This window comes from Arachis duranensis, chromosome 6 (assembly GCF_000817695.3).
Source record: "Arachis duranensis cultivar V14167 chromosome 6, aradu.V14167.gnm2.J7QH, whole genome shotgun sequence".
Classification (NCBI taxonomy): Eukaryota; Viridiplantae; Streptophyta; class Magnoliopsida; order Fabales; family Fabaceae; genus Arachis; species Arachis duranensis.
This window is the reverse complement of record NC_029777.3, coordinates 102464530-102485758: the sequence shown is the minus strand read 5'-3', so window position 1 is coordinate 102485758 and position 21229 is coordinate 102464530. Positions and strand designations below refer to the sequence as shown.

Sequence of the window (21229 nt, the reverse complement as noted above, 5' to 3'; positions counted from 1 at the left end):
GTGCGTCCCTGATTGACAGACCCAAAAAATTGTGTTTACAAGGTTACTAGAAGCAGCAATTAACAAGTAAGGAATCATTCCTAAACTTGTCAGATTCAATCATTTTCTTCAATAAAGTTTATGTTATAAAACTTGAGTACAAGTGGAATCAGCTTTCTCCACAATAATAATAATAATAATAATAATAATAATAATAATAATAATAATAAATTAATAATAATAATGCGTTTTTCTTAAGAATGAATGACTGTAAGTCATAAGCATTTGATTTTAATGTTGTAATAATAAAGTAAGAAATTGCGGTTCAAAGATACTAAAGTAAACTGAAGTTGGAAATAAGAGCGTAAAGGAAAACAAAAGTTCTATGGAGGTTACTAATTAAAGGGCTATGGTTGCGCAGGTTCGAAGCCGGTTTATGTCTTGTCAAATCAACCAATAGACTTTATGGTTAATTGCACTTTACCCCTCAGCTTCTGGTTATATAGACTTTTAATTCTAAACTTAACAAAAATACAAATTAATCTCCTAAAATAATTGCACTGTACGTACTCTACTACTCTTTTGAACTTTTAGTTATTATGGGCAACTTATCTTTTGATGAACTTTTTTTTTAAAAAAAAATATGTCGATTTAGTAATTTAAATTTTTTATTTTTATTAACAATTAATAAAAAATAAGTATTTTTTAAAAAATTATTCCATGTATACATAAAAAATCAATTACTCATTTATAAAAAATATTAAAATATAAAATATATATTAAAAATAAGTAAAATAATATACGTATTTATACAGAAATAGATAATAGTTAATTTGATGGTAACGTGGTACTTTAGTATAAATACAATAGTTTTGTTTTTGAAAATATCTAGGAGATTGATTTGCATTTTCTTAAAGGTGAGAGGCTAAAGTGCACATAACCAAAAAATTAAGGGGTCAAATTACAATACGCCCTGAATTTTATATGATCAATGGAATATTTCATTCCTTCCTTGCATGTATACAACATGGTGCCTTTTTCTTTACTTAACCATGTAATATGTGATACTATGTTGAGGAAGGGAATCCCACCCAATTTTTTTCCCTTCAAAATTTGTTTGTACAAAGAGTTCATAAGTGGTTAAATGCAATTGGAAGTATAGAATATTTGATGAGTTTACTTATTAATTTCCCTTCTCATCTCCTCCTTTTTTAACAATGCAACCAAACATAACATTATGCCTTGTTGGTTTTCCCCCTCATCAAAATCATCACATTATTATTATTATTATTAGTAGCACATTAATAATATGTTACCAAACATAGATCTCATTCTTCTCACCCTTGTCCATGCCTCACTCATTTGCTGCGTTCTTCTCTTAGTCATCTCCACCATCTTGTTGGTTCTCTTTGCCGCCTTGTCGATCGCACTTTCCTCGATGATCATCTTTGATTTGCACGAATTTTCATCGTCCATCATGTTGGAGCATTTGAAAATGGCAAAGGATGATATTGAATTGGGTGTGGTTTTGATTGTTGTATACTTAATTCAACAAGGTGTAGGATTTGTTTTGAGTTCAAAGCATAATCGTCAGCATAATAAGCATAAGCACAAGACGTATTGAAGAAGGAATGATATGAGATCAATAATCTTCTTCAGCTCTAATGGCACCATCATTATTCTCCCTATTCATATTTAAATTAGTTTCCACTTTTGACTTTTCATGTGGACTAAGAAAATAATTGGAATGCATTCGTCAGTTATTAATGTAAATAAAGAAGTAAGTTACAAAGTTATTATTGATAGTATTATTTTATAACTGCATTTATTATTGATATGAACAGAGTCACAGGGAGCTAAGCAGAATTGAAAAAGATATATGAGTAGCACATAATTTCTGTTTTCCCTCCCATATCTGTGTAAAAATACACAAAGATTTATACAAATCTTGTGAATACTACATTTCCCTCTACAGTATAATATAATAGCTTCTCTATATCTATCAACTATGTTTTCCTCTTTCCACCATCAAACTTACAAACTCTTTAAAATCAAGTGGGTGCAACTATAAATACCTATTTGTTGTGCTACATGAATTAAGCTAGGAAGAAGGTAACTCTCTATAATCAAATTGTTCATTATCTTCCTTGGCTCTTGAACCAGGAGAAGGTCCATAAGCCCAACAAACAGCAAGAAAGTAGAGGTAGTTAATCAATCCCAAGCAAGTTAGCAGGGCATAATAGTAATTCAAATGACCCTTGTTAATGTTGGTTGATAACCAACTCTCATTCCCTCCCATACTGGAAACACTATCCACAATGCTCACCAAAATGCTGCCAGCTAAATCAGCAGCAGCTAGATCAAGTGTGAACAAAGCCATTGCAAAACTAGACATGGTTTTTGGGAAATAAGAGTAGAAAAACTCGACCAGGCTGACCGGGTAGAAGGCCTCGGCGAATCCAAGCAGAACAAACTCCGGCACAAGCCATAAAGCTGACATTCCAATTATGACATCCGGTTGGTCTGCAAACCCTTCTTCAATGGCTGTATTTCGTCTCATGGTTTCGACCACGGCCGAAGTTGCTTTGGCTACACAAATGAATAACAATCCGATCCCCATTCGGACTTTACAACTGAATCCTCTAGGCCGCCCTGTGAATCTTGCTAGTAAAGGTACCATGATTCGGTCGTATATTGGAATGACTATTGATAAAGTGATTATCATGACAACATTGAAGGATCCTGCTGGAATCTTGAAATTACCAAATAACCTTCTGTCCATGGTGTTTGCTTGGAGAGTGGAGAAGGAGCTCACGGAAACCATCATGAAGATGCCGGTGGTCCACATGGGAAGGACTCGAAGCAACGATTTCAGCGACTCGACCTGTCCTACCGTGCATAGGCTCCATGGATCTTTGATTGAACCATCTGGGTTTAAGTCATTCTCTGGGTTTCTTATTATGCAAGCTTTGTTCAAAAACCTGGAAAGGAATAATAATATGATCATGGTTTGTTCAAATTTAGGACAAGTACTAAATTACAAAATTACTCTGCATTCTTACAAAAGTAGAATGTTGCAAAAGGAGATCAAATGAGTAAATGTTAATTCTGGTCCTCGAGATTCGAATACTAGCAATTTAGTCCCTAAAGTTGCGGTTTATGTGATTGGCTTTGACTCTTTATCTTGGTCATAAATTAGAAAATTTAACTTCAAGGACTGAATTGCTATTTTTGAAATATTGAGGACTAATTTGAATTTGGCTGCAATCTCAAAAGTCAAAATGAACCTTTACTTAAGCCACTAACAAATTGCCTTTGAAGATGTTAGCAAAAGATTTCATTAACCAATATATAATGAAAAAAGTTAAACTGTGAAATGAAAAGAAGAGAAATTATAAAGGAAAAAATTATCAGTAAAGTACCTTAGGCTATCTGTTGGAAACACCAGCTCTTTATCAATGCCTTGATAATACTGATCAAAGTTTGAATCAGGAACAGAGAGTTTCCGATTCTTCATGGCGACGACAGCCACTTGAATAAAGCTAGTAAGTAAGCTGCTCCTTGGTTTAACTTTAATATACAACGGCGAACCGATGATGAAACTGAGAGCAGATATGAACATTAGTCCTGCAGGCACTCCAAAGCCAACTTTCCATCCCAGGTTTTCTTGAATGTAAACAATTACACTCAAAGCAATGATAGTTGAAACTCCTATTGAGGTATAATACCAATTAAAGTAGCTATCCAAGAGCCTCTCATTGTTCGAGTTTTCTTTGATTGCGAGTTGATCCGCTCCAAAGGCTATGGAACAAGGTCTGACACAACCAGCTCCAATAGAAATTAGTCCTAAAGCAAGAAACAGAACTGCTAGCTGTGCTGCTGAAGCAGAGTTGCAGATTTGGACGAGTGCTTCGCAAGGTCGTAGCGATGGGATCATGGCAGTTAACCATAAACTAGCTATTCCCTATAGTTTGGCATACAAGAAACATTAAAGCAGCAATGCAAAGGTACCATCAACATTAAAGAATGATGTTAGTTATCACAATTTAAAATGCGGTAATGTTGTTAAAAATTAATCCAATGATTTTAATAAATGCCAATGCTATTACAAAGTTCTAAATCAAAATCCACTAACAATGAGCTATACTCTTAAAGTTGTGCAACAATTACAAACCGATGGAGCATAACCAATCTAAGTAAAAACTAAAAATGTTTAATTAACTAATGGATAATTATGTTTTCACTCAGAATTGAATCAGTCCTTCACCTTTCTTAATCCGTTTACATTTACAGAGCCCCTAATGTTTTCCAAACAATGAAAAAGGTCCATTTGTTCTCTAGTTGCAGTTCCAACAAACCAATTATTCCATTATTGTAAAATTATTAAAGGATCTTGAACAATTATAGTAAGCAAGAGTCTGAATCTTGAGCTACTCTAATGGTATTTGATAAACTTTGTTATTGCTAATAAGCCTTGTCAGTATTATCAAAACACCTTAGGAACTAATTTATCTTTATGTTTATTAACTTTTTTTCTATTTCTTGCAGTATCACCTAACCCAACAGGTTAAAGACTAATCTGTCGTGAATCTGAGCTCTGTTTAAGGATTTGGCTCTAGTAAGAATGAGCTTGTTAAGACTAATTCTATAACAAATCGTTTATCTCTGTCTCTAACGAACAGTTTAAACTTTTGTACCACATTTGAAGATAAGATGCAAGGAACTTACAAGAAGGCTTGAGATAGAACCAATGAAGATGACGCGAAAGCGACCCAAATAAGAATCAGAGAGGAAAGCACCAAAGATAGCTAAGACGTTGGACATGGCTGACCAAGTGTAAATTACATTTGTAGCCTCAGCAGCAGCCAGTTTATATTCATTTATCAAGTACAATATCATGTTCGGCATGATTCCATAGCTTGCTACCTTCTCCAAACACTCGTTTACTGAAAACAAAAAACAAATAAGGAGTTAAGAAAAAGACAGAAGAAAATTGAATGGGACTCTTCATAAGATGATGGTAGTTATTAGAAGTACCTATGATGAAAGGCATGGTTCTCAAGCCACCTTTTCTGAGTTTAGAAGAGGAAGAAGAAGAAGAGACCGCATTTTCCATCATCGAATTACTATTCTCAGATGATGCATCTTCAGAGTGTTCCATCTCTTCTTCTTCTTACTCGCTGGTTTGGACGTTGGCAGATTGAGATTTTTATTTTTTATGATCTCAAATAAATGAAATGCACGTGTATGATTAGAACTTCGAAGAAAAAAATGGATGTTAATTATAAGCAGTGATAGGGAGTTGTTTTTGTGATTTATAGTTATTAATTAGTTATTATTAGCATTTTTAATGGTATTAGATTATATTTAATGGTATAGATTTAATGGTGTTAGATTATATTTAATAGTGTAGAATTAATCACTGTCCAAATTTTTATAAAATTGTTTACCCTAAACTTTCTCATTAATTATTATGGAATGATGACGAAATAATATTCCTGAGTGAGTATCAATAATTAACTTGATGTTAATTAGTAATTGCGTTGTAATAGTTTTGAAAAAGTATGGATAAATAACGAAAATATTAAATAATGTAAATAATGAATAAGTCGGATGTTTAATTTAATAGGTATATAGATGATTATATTTATTATTTTTAATTGAATGATTATTTTTTTTATTTGATTTACTCATGTACAATTAACAATGACTGAATGTTCAATTTCCTAGGTCTGTACATATTTATCCTAATGTTAAGGTGTTTTTGAGGTAATTTAAAAGTGGAGTGTTTTTTTTTTTTACTTTATTTGGTAAATTTTATAGTCCATTGTTCACATTGTTTACAAAAATCATTGTCTACCTAATAAAAATTCAATAATTTTACTTGCGAACTAATTTTTTTAGTTAATACGAATCAATTTTCTAAAATGATTTTTTATTATACTTATAACTTCTAATTTTTAATTATTAAATTTTAAATTTTAAATCTTCTAAAAATAAAAATTAAAAAATAATTTTATAATAAAAAATTAATTAATATTGACTAACTTAAATTAGGTTTTTTATACTAATTCAACAATTTAGTTCATTTGAAATTTTTTACAATTTATTTTATTCAAATAAAATTTTTAAGAAATTAAATATTTACTATTTTGATAAAATGTATTCAACGCGAAAGAGTAAATAGAAGCATGATTAGGAATCAATTTTTTTTTTCAACAATAAAATATTTTTTAATTTTTATAACAATTTAAACCATCAACTTTTATTTTTTTATTTTGTTAATTTATTATTGGTTAAAATAATATCTGGTCCCTGACAAAATCTGAATAATAAATTAGGTATATAAAAGAAAAAGTTTATTTAAGTATCCAATCCAAGTATCAGTTTTCAAAAGATAATAAAATAATAAACAAAAATGGATTCCTAGCTCTTATTTAATTGTCGCCCGTGGTACTCGTGGATGGTATCTTGCAATGAGAATTTATAACGTGTCAAGTTCAACCATGGGCTATGGGCTATGGCAGTGCACTGGCATGTCCTTGTTACTCATGAATGAAAGGAGTCGTAACATAATCAATTTGTCAATTTGAGTTAGATGAGTCATTCACTTGTCTGTTCAAATGTATATAATTCATTGATCTAAACAAAATTTTTGATAAAAAAAATACCGTGCACACTAAAAAAATAAAAAGAAGTCAAACAATGTTCGCCAAAAGAAAAAAGAAGTCATACCATGTAGGAGAGACACAATCATATATATCATGTAGCAAAGTTTATGGCACAGACAATAGTTATTTGTGGTTGTATAAGTAACATTTTAGAGAAGCGGGAGAATTAATTTTGGTGTTGGCGTTAGTTTGTTTTGTAAAAAACACAAATTTTTTAATTTGATTGTGTTTTAAGTAGGTTTTTTTTCTTTAAAAGAGGAATGTCAGATAGGTGCCCAAATATCTTTCTAATCACTAATCAAAAATCGATTTTATATTGTATTTGAAATTGTCTAAAAGCTCAGTTTATATGGCATAGATTGGATATTTTTTGTCATTCTCAAAATTTGAATAATTGGTTCTTGTATCATAGCAGAGAGCATCCGTTCAGTTCTTTTTGGAACTTTAGTGGATATGACAAATAAGGAATAATGACATCTTTAATCCTCATGAGACTTGGCCTCCGAAAAAAATGATTTGTCTAGCATTAGCTTTAGAAAATGAGTTTAGGAATATTTTTGAATTACAATGTATGTCCATTCTCTCTATTCTAAATAATTTTTAGAATCTTTCATCCATTGGTACTTTTAAGATTAATTGTGATGTTAGTTATCTGGTCGGATGATAGTGTTAGTTTTGCTTGCATTATTAGAAATTACAATGGAAGTTGGCAAAGAAGGTGTTTAGGAATGACTTGGAGTAATAGTATTCTTCAAGGAAAATTATTTGCTGGAATGTGGGTCAACGAGATGTTATTTGTGAAACGAATTGTGTGAAAACATTTAATCTTGTTACTAATCACCAAGATAGATTTGGATTTATTAATACATTGGTACTCAAAACAAAAAATATTATGCATTAAAATTGGTATGTTGATTTTTGTTTAATTATGAGAGTTACAAATATGTGGAGCTTCTTTCTTTTTAAAAGAAGTTTAAAAATAATCTTAAACGAAATTATTTCTCTATTTAAACAATTTTTTTCTTATTTTTTTATTTAGTTTATTTAAATCATCAACAAACTAAAAAGAGGCTCAATCACAGTAATATGACTAACAATTAAATTGGTAGAGGAGGCTCAATCACAGTAGTATGACTAACAATTAAATTGGTTTATCAGTCCTTTATGAAATGATTATATATTATTCTTTTAATTTTTAATGATCAGATTGACTTTTTTAAGTTTAAATTGTCAATCACATTAATTTTTATGTTAGATTTGTCATTAGCATTAACAAAAAGCATATACAACCTGGCATGTCATTAGACTAACCTAACATAAATTAAGTTTGGTTGGTTTAATAATTAATTTAATAGTTTATTTAAGTAAACTTTAGAAGTTTGAATTTTATGTTGTACATGCAATAATTTATTAACCAACGATAAATTTATTTAAATTTATTTAAATTTACGATAAATTAGTTATTAATCTATCAAAAATAATGTGATGCCAAAAAAAAAACTCACGTGACACAATGATTACAATCAATTAATCTCGAGGGAGCAATTTGATTATAGATGAACTTAACAGATGAATGTAATAACTAATTTAAAGAATACTTCGTGCTATCAAATTTTAATATTATAGTGGGGTAATCACAATTAGATGTACTGAATTTTAATTATTATGCTAGAAACTAGAAAGTACATGGGTTATGTAATTATTGGTTCTTAATTCATAATTTTAATTAGTTATTCTTTTTCTTAGAATTACAAAACTCAAATTATCATATTTCTCAAGGGTCTAAAATCTGAATTGGTCATCAAACCAATGAAATTAAAAGTTTAACAGAAATTTAACATAAATTTATTTGAATATAATAAAATAATATATTTATATATAAAATATATATTAAAAGAATTTGTATACTATTATTTTAAATTAACCAATTCAGATTAGTTCGATCGATTTATTAAAATTTCTTTTACCACACCAACCGTTTATATTTCTACTAACAAACTCTTTCGTTTATATTTGAAAAATAATCAAAACTTCACAAAAAGTTACATATTTTGGATAATTTTGTCAAACTAATTCAATATTTGACAAATAGAACTAATTTAAATTATTTATGGTTAATGGTCAAATGAGGTAGTTTAATTGTTGAAAGATAAAAATGTGACAAGAAATAAAAGAGTGAAAAAGAGAGAAATGGGTGTAACATAGAAATGCACGATTAGCAATTTCTTTGGCCATATCTCCATTCAAAGTGGCAAGTAGTAACTCACTGTGTCGGTGATAAGAGAAGTGCTTATACTCTTTGGTGATATGCCTGGACTTCAAAACTAAAAAGTGTGAAATCTATTTATATCATGTTATTGCTGCTACATAAGCATTCCAAAGGTAGATAATAGTAATACAACTATTGCCCAATCTTACAAACTAACCAATCGTCCATACAAATTTACAGCAGGTGACAATCATGGAGCATAGCAATTAGCAACTTCAAACACCACCTTTTGCATTCTGAAAGCTAAAGAGAGGGACCGAGGGATCAATGGTATTGACGCTCATCGATAAATTAGTGTCAGCTTATTCATCAAGTATAGCACGACCAAGATTTGTTGCCAGAGCCAGCCTAATAGAGCTCAGTGCCTCGGCAGGTAGGTTAGGTTCAGAGAAGTGCGGGTGCAATCTCGCCCAAGATAACTCTTGAAGTTTGTTCAACAGAAGATTGGTCTCAGAGACATTTAGAAGAGGACACTCGTGCCAATTAAACAGCTTCAACTGTTCCCAATAGAAACAACTCAATCATATATTGCTATATAATATTCAGCACTATTTATCCATACAAATAAATAGAATGATCACGGAAAAGCATAATACTGGATTAGTTATGATAAAAAGGAACCGCAGCAAATGGGAGGGAGAAACAAAAAGGAAGCTACCCTCTAGCACGTGCAATTCAATTACCAAAAAATGGCATGCCAAGAAGTGTGAGGTATTATAAGCAGCAAAATAAGAAGTGTGAAGTGGATATCTTTCAGATTAGTCTTATTTATGTTTGGATGCTTGTATGCCCAATGATCTCCACTGGAACCACCCAGTGCATTACAGAAACAGCGAAAGAAGTCTGTAGATTCCGTTAATACAATAGCATAATCTTACACTCAAGGTTGTAATAGAGACTAACCGAGTCATACAGAAGCGGCAGCCAAAAGCGCTGAGGGGTTGATGGATTTTTCATGAGCTGCAGAATACAGGAGTAAATCATAAAGGATTTCTAAACACAACCTAATATAGCATATAGAAAGAACCTTAACTAGACTAAATTATGCATTTCGGCATATAATTTTTACTGGAACCCAACTTAATAATAGAGGTGAGTATGTATAACCAATACCAGTATGAGAGAGCCTACTGCTTGTCGAGCAGCATCCGTTGCCTTTCCACCATATACCTGCTGTAGGGACCTTTTGAAATCCCTATACCTGAATTTTTAATATTTAATAAATGTAAGAATGAATAAAATGATAAACAATTTGATTAAGGCACAAAAACAAAATGATCAAATTAGGATATATACTTGTGCAAAAATTCAAGACCCCCAGCAGGCTTGGATTCAGAACCCAATAATTCAATTAGACCTTCCCATTGCTGTATAACGTAGATATTCAAAAATGAGATCAAAACAATTCTCCAGAGAGAAAATTTCATATCTAGGGATTAAGTCAATTAACTAATAGACATCAAAATTTTTAAGTAGGCTGTTTGTTTGGAGACTTTTGAGAATTACCTTAAAGCTTTCATCAGAGATTGACTTTCCAACAGAATCAAATAATTGTTGAGCAATCCGATTAAGACGACTAGTATCTTTGGACTGTTGAAGCCAATATACACCAGCACCTTTATGACCATGCTTCCAGTGATATACTCCCGCAACCTAAATATTAAATATAACCATAGACCATCCTAAACTGTGTTATGAAATTTACAATTGAATTTTGATTCCCATCTTTCGGCTCATAGTATATGCAAGAATGGATACCCTAATAAACAACGTAATTTACCTTCATGATATCGGAACTAATATGATCAAGCTCATACAAGCGGCAGATCTCAATGTTCTGCATGATTAACAACTTCTGTCACTTACATATATCAAATGCACATAACGAAGACAAACATTTGACTTCACAGAAAAATTAACATAAGAAGATGAAGCAGAAACCTTTAGCAACAAGTCATTATGTTGAATGGATTGCCTGTACAACAAATTCTCTAACAAGCCCATTCCTTGCTTCATGCATGATGTCAAATATATTGGAGCTATCTGCAAATACATGGATTTAGACCATATGAGCACCAAAATCCTTGCATAAAATATCAATGTTTTACAGAAGATATTTCAACATAGCAGCCTAGTCCATTCAAATACATATCACATGAAACGCCTATAATCCCAAATACTTAATGCTGTTGGACAATTATACTTAACAATTTTTTACTTTTAACTTTTTAATTTTCATGCATATATAAGGGAAATTCCATAGTAATCAAATAGACAATGGTATTTAATTATATTCGCAATAACTTAAGCTAATATGTTCTTATAGGTGGCTCATATCCTAAAAGTTCAAATATCATTACATTCACATTCTTATCCATGCTTCATACTATATGAGCCATCAGTTTCATTCTTATTCTCAAGTAAACCTTGTGCCACAGAATACAAAGGAAAGTTAAATATCAGATATTGATGAGCATCAACGGGATAATGTAGATCATCCAACATAATTAACCATTCTGACATCATATTAACATTATACTTCTATTCAAATAACTTGCACTCACTTGCCAGGTCAAGGCATGTGATGATAATACTTGAGCATACACAAGCCGATGTAGTTCTATCATGCTGATTCCCCCCAAATTATAACGCTCATCATGTAGAACAATCTCTGCTTGCTCACTCCCTGCAGTCAACAATTCGATCGCATGTGCAACCATCCTATAATATTGCAAATGACGTGAACAGAAACTCCCAACTTCATCAAATCACACCAAGCAAAGGAGAAAGTGCATCCAGTTTCTAATATTTTATGCTCAAAAATCATTTAGGCCAAAAGTCTTTATCTTGAAGAATTATGATTATAAGCATTTTCACTAAAACAAAAAGCAAAACAAACAACTCCAAACACGCACTCAGTACCTAAAGGCAAAATAAGAAAGAAACAAGATAGGTAGCTTACCAAGGACCAAATTCTCTAGAAGATTCTGCTAAAACAACCTGAGCATTTTGGCACATTGAAAGTTTAAATTAGGAATGGGAAGGACAGGATTGAATAAATAGAATAATGAATGCAGCAGCAACAAGCCCATACCACAAGGAAACAAGAAAGAAAGTAATGAACACAGATATTTACAGATTAATATGCTTTACTCACAGCTTACCTCAGTATTTTCTTCAAGAATTCCAACTATAAGTCCAGTCAACTTATGGTTACTTGATGGTGGTTTCAGTTGGATGCATTTTTGTGCCAAATTATACATGCTTTCTATTCCCTGCTTACAAAGAAGAGACAGAAGTCAGGGGGAGGCAGAAAAGTCATATACAAATAGATTAATCAATCAAAGAGTACAAGAAAAAAAAGGTACTTAGAAACTGTGTACCAAAAACAAAATAATGATAAGTTAGTAATTCCTTAACTAGATCAAAGTTACCGTTGTAAATGGCCTGATGTAAAGAAAATGAGAAATATACAACTCAATCCAGTAACATGTAGCCATGCAGAGACTTTCAGTGTTACCCAGCATAATTTGTAGCAAGTTTCTCAATCCCTCACGTGTATGGTGATTACCACATTGAATCCAGAATGGACTACAATCCAGCTTTGTAATTTGAGATCTCCATTTTTCCCAGGCCTATAAATGGAATTACAAAGAATCATACAATAGTAGATTAAATGTGCCTAAAAGCAAATATAAAAGTAGTTTTCTATAGCAGCATTGGAATATACCTTGATGAAGTCAGGCTTGGATTTAAAGAGTTCACCTAATTTTCCATTAGTAGATTCATGACATAGGCGGGGCATTTTGGAAATAAGAACAGCAACTGCCTCCACAAGCCCATTCTCTAACTGAGTAATCAGATGATGTCAGAAAATGAGATACAGTAATAAATATATGATACAGTAGCAACAGCATCAGCTTCATATAAAACAATTCCAGGATTTTTCTTTATTGGGGGGTTGTAAAAGAAGAAACATTATTATGATATTACAACAAGGCTAACAGATCCATAATATAAAAAGGATAGGATAAAAAAGTGCACCAACAAAACAATGATTTTCAATCTCTCTGCATATATCTAAAAGAGAAATCCCTACATACAACCAATACAAATAATCCTATATAGTATTATGTTCATGATTTGATGCCAACCTCACGATTACTAAGCTGATCTAGTTGATAAGATCCATGCAACCGCAGCATTTTCACCTGTACACAAAAGCCAACTTCAATATGCAGTATTTATTTACAAGGAAACAATATATGTGAAGAAGAAAATGAAAGAAATACATTAGCTTTTTACTAACCACAATATCAAGCCAACCAACTGAGAGTGCAGATGACATCACTTCCCAATATCTAGGGTCATCCTCAAGCACCTATACAAACAAATTTGATATTTATACTTCTCCAGCCTGAGAGTAATTGGTTAAACACAAAAGCTATAAGATATATAGTATGAAGACGGCCTTTTGGTGTTCTGTGGTTTCTGCCTCTTTACAGATATATCTTTATGTTCAACTTTAGTACAATGAATTAATAAAACACATCCTGAAATCTATACATGTTAAATTTGAAGATTTAGGCTTAGGCCCATTCAAAATAAAAATTATAAAAGATAGGTGGGGTTTAGTGTGTTTTATCCATATCTATCTATTTCATGATTGTGTTCTATAGCTTTGAAAACATGATGTTTATCCATGTCATGTTATGTTGCATGCCCATATCAACCGGATAGTTTTCAAATGTTATTTTCTCTTTTTTTAGCATACTTCTGGCCACTATCATAAGACAATACAAGCCAAAACAATACTTTCCGTTCATTCAAAGAAGAAAATACAGGCAGAAGAATAGAAATTTAATCAGACCTGTATGTCAACAAGCTCCTTCTGAAACCGAGCAAGCTTGCCATAAACTGTTTCATGTGTGCTTGAAAAGAGGCTGTCATAATCCTGATATAAAATGCAACCATATAATAATCAGCATTAAGAAAAGATATGAGTTGGGAATTAGAAAACCAATTAAGAATTTAATATAGATTATTACAGCTAACCAATCAACAAGCTTTTCAGGTAACCATGCTTGAGATTGCTTGTCTGCATAAAATATTTCCAACAACTCCCAAGCTGCTTTCAAACATGTTGGCTCCTCACGTTTCTACAACAAGTAGTAAGAAATGTTTAGTTCCTGGTTCAAAATTCCCACAAAATTGATCTCATCTCAACTCCATAGAGTTAGTGACACAATTTAGAAACTAAAGAAAAAACTACTTTCCTACCTTAACGATATCAGTTCGTTCTTCAATTATTGGACCAGGTGGCAACTTTGGTCCACTGAGAAGTGAAGTTATGTCCTTGCTATACTCAAGCACATTCTCCCACCTAATTGTAAGAAAAAATTATCAAGCTATTGTAAACTAGTGACACTAACATTGACAAAAGTTCACAACTACATTGCGGTGAACCCGGACGAAAGTCCTCAAAACAAAAACTGATCAAATCAAGACAACAGTTTTCCATGTCATCCAATTTGAAAGTGCAATAGACCAAATTAGATGAATAACACTAACATCCTCAATCTTAATAATCACCTAAACAAATAATCATCTGAATAGAATGAATCTAACAACACAACTACTACATTGGCAATTTTGCTTACTATAGAAGAAACAACCGAACTCTCTAGCAAAATGTTCGAAAACCGGAATCTAAAATCTCATTATTAAAACACATAACGGTTAATTACCAATCCATCTGATACGGCGAAGAAGACTTGATCATTTCCGAAAGTGCACTCCGGCGACTCTGGAGCAGGGCAAAGGGGGCAACGGAGCCGTACGCGATTTGGCGCCAACGAGAATCGGAAATCTCCGGGTCTCCGACGCCAAGCTTAACTTCGAGGACCTTACCTCCAGACTGATCCTGCGGGGTTCGAGAAGGTTCTGAAGAGGGAGTGGCGAAGAGGGAGACGCGGAGGGAGTTGCCGCGGGCCCAGGAGATGGCAATGCGGGAAATCGGAGGGGCGAGGCCGTGGTGGAGAGGGTAGACCGCCAGTGAGTCTTTGGTGTCTTCGGAGAATGGGACCAGAGCGCCATTGCCGACGGTGTCGGAGGCGACGCGGGACATGATTTCAAACAGGACTGTGATTTTTAGGGTTTTGGGTTTGTATGAAAAAGAAACACTATTGTATTAGCACTTAGCTGAAAGCAACACCATTGACTAAAGGACAAAAAGGGTAGTGCTGAACACAAATAATAATAATAATAATAATAATAATAACAATAATAATAAGGTGCTAGTCGAAATAGATTCTCTCCAATTTTTTTAACACTTGATAGAATAAAATCTCTCACTTTTAATTGTAGCGAAATCAAAAATAAATAGGAGAGAAAAATCAGCGAAAGATAAGATTAAATACTAGACACCATCTAATTTTTTTTACCGAAAATAACTGGCTTTACTGATAAGGACGCTCTCGTTGAACTCCAAGACGAGAGAGTGGCGTTATCAAATTTAAAAATGTAACGTAAAAAAAAGAAGAATGAAACAATAACTAATTATAAAGTGTATAAGAAGTTAAAAAAATTTAAGCTTTTAAATTTAAATTAAGCTTAATAATAAATATGTATCTAAAAATAGGGATATATTTTTCTAAAAAAAATAATTAAATAATATTAAAAATTAATTAAAAGTTGATTTGTGTTGTACAAATAATATGTTTTCAAAAGATTAAATGAAATTAATAAGCAAAAAAAATTTGTAGGCTAAGATTTTTCTTTCAAAATTTATTATTATGATAAGAATTATAATATTAAGAGATAAACTTTGCATAAGTTAATCTAAATTATTTTTGTTAATAGAATTATTAAAAAGGTATTATAATCCAAATTAATCAATAGTCTTAATTAGATAAAATTAATAAATCATGTTTATTAAATTATATATAATAGTGCATATTTTGAACATAATATTTTAAAAGAAAAATATAAGTAGACAATGAAAATATTAAACAATATGAATAATAAATATATTAAATGTTCATTTTATTAGGTGTATGAATGATTATTCTAATATTAAGATTTAAGTAGATAATTTAAAAATATAGTATATTTTTATTTGATTGATGATTATTTATATTGTTAAAAAAAGTCATTTGGTATGTTTTATTTAATAACTCTACTATATTCTTCAAAATATCATGCTAAACAAAAATTTCGAGTCAATGATGAAGCAACATTTCTTCATTACTGTCTTAGATAACGACTTGATTCCAAATCAACCTTCAAAAAAAAGGAAAAACAAGAAATAATTAAGTTTTAAACATAATAAGGACTATACTGCATGTTGAGTCCTAACGACAAGAACTTTAAAATATCGCAATAAACTTTACCAAACCCTAAATCTTATTATCACAAACGAAATGTCACAACTTCTTGCTACCCTTATTCAAAATAGAATTACTCGATTTTTAACTCAAATTTGTTGCTCCATCTGCATGATCATGTCCCATTGTATTCAAATTCACGAGCTCAACCAACTCAGGATGAGAAGCAACATTTCTCAACACCTCACTAACGGAATCAAAATAGTCCTTCCCTCTTTCTAGCTTCATAGAAAACTTTTTGATTCCGGGGACTAAGAACAACAATTTAGGCGGCGACGACGGCGACAGCGACAGAGAAGAAGAAGCTCGATCCTCCTCAAAGTGCCAACCCTTGGCGAGTAAGCGAGGCCAAACAGCTTCCCAAAAGAGATCATTGGATTGATGTTTGCTCAAAGAGCAGAGTTTTCCGGCAAAGTATAGAATCTCTCTTTGTGTAAGGCTTGCCCAATCGTTCCCAATAGGAGCCTTATTCTTCTTAGATTTCTTTGTATTGATGATTTCTTCTTCTTTATTACCAATTCCAAGTGCTTCAACAAGATTATCAAGCCCAACTTTGTTCTTTAGAACGGACACATAATCTTCTAGTGTCACTAGTGATTCTCCATATAGCCAAGATCTCTGCCAAGTAATTGAATATTTTTTTCACAAAATAAAAAATGCTTTAATTTTGTCATAGTAGTAGGTAGTAATTAACATGTTTTTATTAGACTAATAGTTGGTTTTCAATTAATTTTAAATCAAATATTTTATTTTTTAACAAATTTGTATCATTATAAAAGTTCTTGAGAATTACTCTCGTTAGGTAAATTGATTCTTTTATCATTTTCAATAAATTTTTATTATATATGTTAGATAAATAACTTTTATATAAATTTAGTTATAAGAAAATTAAGTCTAAACTCTAAACCTATCATTATAAGATAAGTTAGTACGTCTATCAAAACAATAGAGAGATGTCAATTTTTTTGGTGTCTAGAGAGATGTCAATTTTTCTAATAAGAAAATTTTTAGATAATAAAAAAATTATTTAAATTAAAAATGTCTAATTTAAAATTTTTTAAAATTCAATTTAAGTATTTATTCTATCAACATTGATTAATTATACAATAGAAAACTACTTTCGTTTACCACATTATTCGGTTTTTAATTTGTTAAATATATGAAAGACAATAAATAATTTATGAATAAGCTTGCATTTTTCACAAAGTAAAAATCCACATTGTTTTTATATAAAATTAATAATTAAAAAATTTAATTAAATATTAAATTATCTAATCTTTTTTAACAATCAACTTCAGACAGAAAGATAATTTTACCTGAGGCTTCACCTTCTCACAAATACAATAATGAATAAAAGAGCAAATAAGTAAGCACTAATTAGTTACTAAGAATGAGTAGAAATACTTTATACTTACGTGCTTTGAGACTAAATTAAGTCATTTGGTTTATGTCATTCATTGTTTGACATATCATCAATGAGGACTTGTCATTTTTGTATTGAGTTAAATTTTAAAAATTACCATAAAAATTTACTCATTATCTAAAAAATTTAATTCAAAACAAAAACAATAAATTTATATTATTGACATGCCAAGCAATGAATGATACAGAGCAAATTCAATAATTAGTTTATGTTGTTGATACTGAGTATGTCATGATGCATTTGAAAGGGTTAAAACTTAGTATGAATAAAATTTAAATCCATACCTCAAGTATTTCCATGTAGGCATGAGTTGTTAACAAGGGCTGTAGACGAGACATAAGTGTTTTCTCACTAATAATCTTTTCCCCAAAAATAATGGAATTGTTACCCAAACTCGTCATACGATCCTTCCATCTTTGGTATTCGCTAGACTTGCAAAATTGGTCATAATAAAAAGACAATATTTCTCCCATTGTCTTGCTACCCACAAATCTTTTCACTGCTGAAAAGTCTTTGTTAAATAGGTATAAGCTAGCCATGAAATAGGACTCTTCTTTTCTAGTCCAAGGCATAGTAATACTACTAGTAGGGTAGTACCATATGTCTCTATTTGTCTCTTGTGCTATCACTCCATCATGTTCTAATGGATCATCATTGACCATGTTGTTTTGCAAGTTGCAATATTCTGATTTTGGCATTAACTCTGGGATTTCAGCTTGGTGGTGATTACCAATTGGAACATACCGTTTTCCGGATGTAGAATGCACCTGCTAAAATGAAAAGGGTAACGAATTTAATAATACATATATACCGAAAATGTATAATCAACTATATTATGACTATATATAGGTGACGTTGTGATCAAGAGAAAGTGGTAGTTAAGATGGCTAAGGATGACTCTTCAATAAAATTCTCTCGCAGTTTCCTCCTCTATTATTCTCTCGGTGTCTCTGCCCGATTTCTTTCTTTCGTTTTTTTTTTTTTTCAAAAAATTTTGAGTGTTGCGTTGTTGTTGTTAAATTTGAAGTGTGACGGCAATGTTGGTGGTGATCATGAAGAGGAAGGCAATAGTGATTTAAGTGAAAGATGGCTGGTAGGTGGAAATATATAAGGGTGACAAGTGGAGAAGGCCGGCCTACTTCGCCAATAATTTTAGTACAGAAGATGATGTTTTTGGTAAAAATTTAGTTAGATTTTTTCACCTTTTATAACATTGAAATTGAATTAAAATTATATATTACATGATAAATTTTATATTAAATCTCAAATCATTATTTATGATTTATAATTTACAAATATTGATATGACAATTTATTGAATCCAAAATGAAATTGAACCGAAATAGAATATTATTAGAAAGATATATATACATGATATTATTGATATGGTATACATAACATAACGAAAAAATTATAAAAAAATAAACAAGAAAATAAGATAATTTATAGTATATTATACCTTCATAGTCGAAAATGAATAAGAGAATAAGCCACTGAGATCAAGTATTATTTAAGAGTATAATCCTAAAACAAATAATAAATAAATAAAGGTCATCAAAATTTTGTATCAATTAAAAATTGTAGATTAGAAACAAAAATAAAGAAGCAGAAAAAAGCAAAATTAACGCATATATAGTATATTGATCTTAAAAATATCCAAACTTTTTTTTCAGTCAATACGAGAGAAGAAAAAGAAAGACAAAAGACGAGAAGGAAGGATAAAGTTGCCTTTATTGACCATAGAGATCAGAGAGGATAATAAATTCATTAAATTGTAGTACTTGCAATGACATAGAAGGGGAAGAAGGTAAATATTGGTAGGGCTGTCAAAATGGGCTAAACTCATCGAGTCAGTTTCGTTTACCCATTTAAATGGGCGAACTTTGCCTCTAAAATAAAGCCTGTTTAAATTTCTGGCTAGTCCGCGAGCTAAACGGGTGGCCCGTTTATTTTTTTACATTTTTTTAAAATAGTAACACTGTTAGCTGATATATTTCTCTTGATCTGACCCAAAAATCCGACCCATCAACTAAAAAAGATTATTTTGTAAAGATTTTTGACCTAAAAGTGGTATTTTTGTCAAAATATTTTTAAAAAATAAAATAAAATAATAAACGGGCTGGCCCGTTTAACTCATCGGGCTGACCACAAACGGTCCGAACTAAAAAATTATGGCCCATGAATAAAGCTGGCTTAAACGGACTAGCCCATTTAACCCACAGATTTAACGGGTCGGGTCTAAACAGACCGAACTAGCTCGTTTGACAGCCCTAAATATTGGTAGCTTATGAGAGAAAAACATATAGGATATATAGTATGTATAGTTAAACAATCATGATATTTATATACCAAATATCAGTTATTTATATAAAATAATATATATTAGAATGAATTAAATATCACGTATACTTATACATAAACATATATAATTAATTCAATTTGGTAGTTGATTATTTGTATATACATGATATCTTTTATAGTTAAAAGGTTAAATTACACAGTTAGTCTCTACACTTTTAATGAAATTGTAAATTGATCCCTACACTTTAAAAATTTGTAATTGGGTCCTTAAAGAGAATTTAAATTTTTAATTTAGTCACTGTCGATCAAAAAGTCTTGATTTAACTTAATATTCTCAAAATATGCTGAGAATATTCTGTTAAAAAAGAAAATATGTTGAGAATATTCTATTAAATCAAATACTTTTTGAACGAAGGGGACTAAATTACAAATTTTAATTATCTTTAGGGACCTAATTACAAACTTTTAAATTGCAAGGATCAATTCGTAATTTTAGTGAAACGTAGAGACCACTGCACAATTTAATCTAGTTAAAATTGTTACGAAACAACTTTTTTCAAAAGTTAAAATTTAAGTTAATAAGAAGAAATACATAAATGATTTTATATCTAACACGACTTCTCACGCAATAACTTTTTTTTGATATAGCAGAAATTGCTCTTAGATTTTTTGGACTTTTGTATAGATTTTATTTCTTTTTTTATTTGTCTTATATTAAAATATTTTATTTTAGGGTTAACAATAGTTAAATTGTAGACATTTTAGTTATAGAAATCCTGATATATAGATAAATTAAAATTATAAATTAAACAATGCATATATTTATATATAAATAATAATTAATTTTTAGATATATATATAATTAATATAATATAATAATTAAATGAGTAAATTTAATTTGGTCTTTTGCGTGTTATTGTAAAATTGGATAAAAGCATGAACACTTAAAGTTTGGTATCAAAGAATTAAAGAATTTGACGACCTTTTTAATTTATAGAGATAGGACATCCACTTTTTAATTTTGAAATGGGATGAGAATGGAGTAGTATAGCGTAATTGGAGAGAAGGGTATTTTGCGTCATTGTGATGTCAGAAATAAATAAATTGGACCGTATGATTTGATGAGTCAGATTTTCGTTAAATATATAATTGCAAAGGGCCCTTCAAAGTCAAAGGTTTTATGACACAAAACTATGACAACA

General features: G+C 30.9%; 3 protein-coding genes across 9 annotated transcripts in view; all 3 read right to left on the bottom strand.

Moving 5' to 3' along the window:
• Positions 1-1787: 1787 nt before the first annotated feature.
• LOC107495201 (protein NRT1/ PTR FAMILY 1.2) lies at positions 1788-5217 on the bottom strand. The gene is made up of 4 exons (XM_016116310.3): positions 5017-5217; positions 4708-4925; positions 3402-3943; positions 1788-2960 (listed from the first exon to the last, which is right to left on the bottom strand). Exons 1-4 carry the CDS (start codon positions 5138-5140, stop codon positions 2081-2083), a joined length of 1764 nt encoding a protein of 587 aa, XP_015971796.1. The 5' UTR covers positions 5141-5217; the 3' UTR covers positions 1788-2080.
• A 3641-nt stretch (positions 5218-8858) lies between these two features.
• Positions 8859-15087, bottom strand: LOC107495199 (nuclear pore complex protein NUP85). Its single transcript, XM_016116308.3, has 18 exons — positions 14667-15087; positions 14200-14302; positions 13968-14078; positions 13790-13873; positions 13229-13300; positions 13074-13130; positions 12650-12769; positions 12354-12554; positions 12084-12194; positions 11882-11919; positions 11484-11640; positions 10861-10962; positions 10700-10756; positions 10426-10572; positions 10216-10286; positions 10033-10120; positions 9823-9879; positions 8859-9416 (listed from the first exon to the last, which is right to left on the bottom strand). Exons 1-18 carry the CDS (start codon positions 15044-15046, stop codon positions 9222-9224), a joined length of 2151 nt encoding a protein of 716 aa, XP_015971794.1. The 5' UTR covers positions 15047-15087; the 3' UTR covers positions 8859-9221.
• Positions 15088-16180: 1093 nt separating this feature from the next.
• LOC127748298 (uncharacterized) overlaps positions 16181-21229 on the bottom strand; it is a 20784-nt gene continuing 15735 nt past the window's right edge. For 3 of the 7 annotated variants that reach the window (XM_052262531.1, XM_052262529.1, XM_052262530.1), the window contains exons 3-5: positions 19186-19250; positions 18012-18497; positions 16181-16922 (exon numbers count right to left, since the gene is read on the bottom strand). In XM_052262531.1, the coding sequence (XP_052118491.1) occupies positions 16389-16922; positions 18012-18497; positions 19186-19191 (1026 nt within the window). In that variant the 5' untranslated portion in view covers positions 19192-19250 and the 3' untranslated portion in view covers positions 16181-16388. The remainder of the gene's footprint in view (positions 16923-18011; positions 18498-19185; positions 19251-21229) is intronic. The other 4 variants (XM_052262534.1, XM_052262535.1, XM_052262532.1 and 1 more) reach the window with 3 other exon arrangements.

Excerpts from the sequence above, each read along its gene's own strand:
- LOC107495199 (XM_016116308.3), bottom strand. The coding sequence starts at position 15,046 with ATGTCCCGCGTCGCCTCCGACACCGTCGGCAATGGCGCTCTGGTCCCA. Across the intron at positions 12,555-12,649 it reads CCAAGCCTGACTTCATCAAG|GCCTGGGAAAAATGGAGATC; the intron begins GTATATTCCAAT and ends TTCCATTTATAG. Across the intron at positions 11,641-11,881 it reads TCTAGAGAATTTGGTCCTTG|GATGGTTGCACATGCGATCG; the intron begins GTAAGCTACCTA and ends GCAATATTATAG.
- LOC107495201 (XM_016116310.3), bottom strand. The coding sequence starts at position 5,140 with ATGGAACACTCTGAAGATGCATCATCTGAGAATAGTAATTCGATGATG. Across the intron at positions 4,926-5,016 it reads AACCATGCCTTTCATCATAG|TAAACGAGTGTTTGGAGAAG; the intron begins GTACTTCTAATA and ends TTTTGTTTTCAG. Across the intron at positions 3,944-4,707 it reads GTTCTATCTCAAGCCTTCTT|GGAATAGCTAGTTTATGGTT; the intron begins GTAAGTTCCTTG and ends GCCAAACTATAG.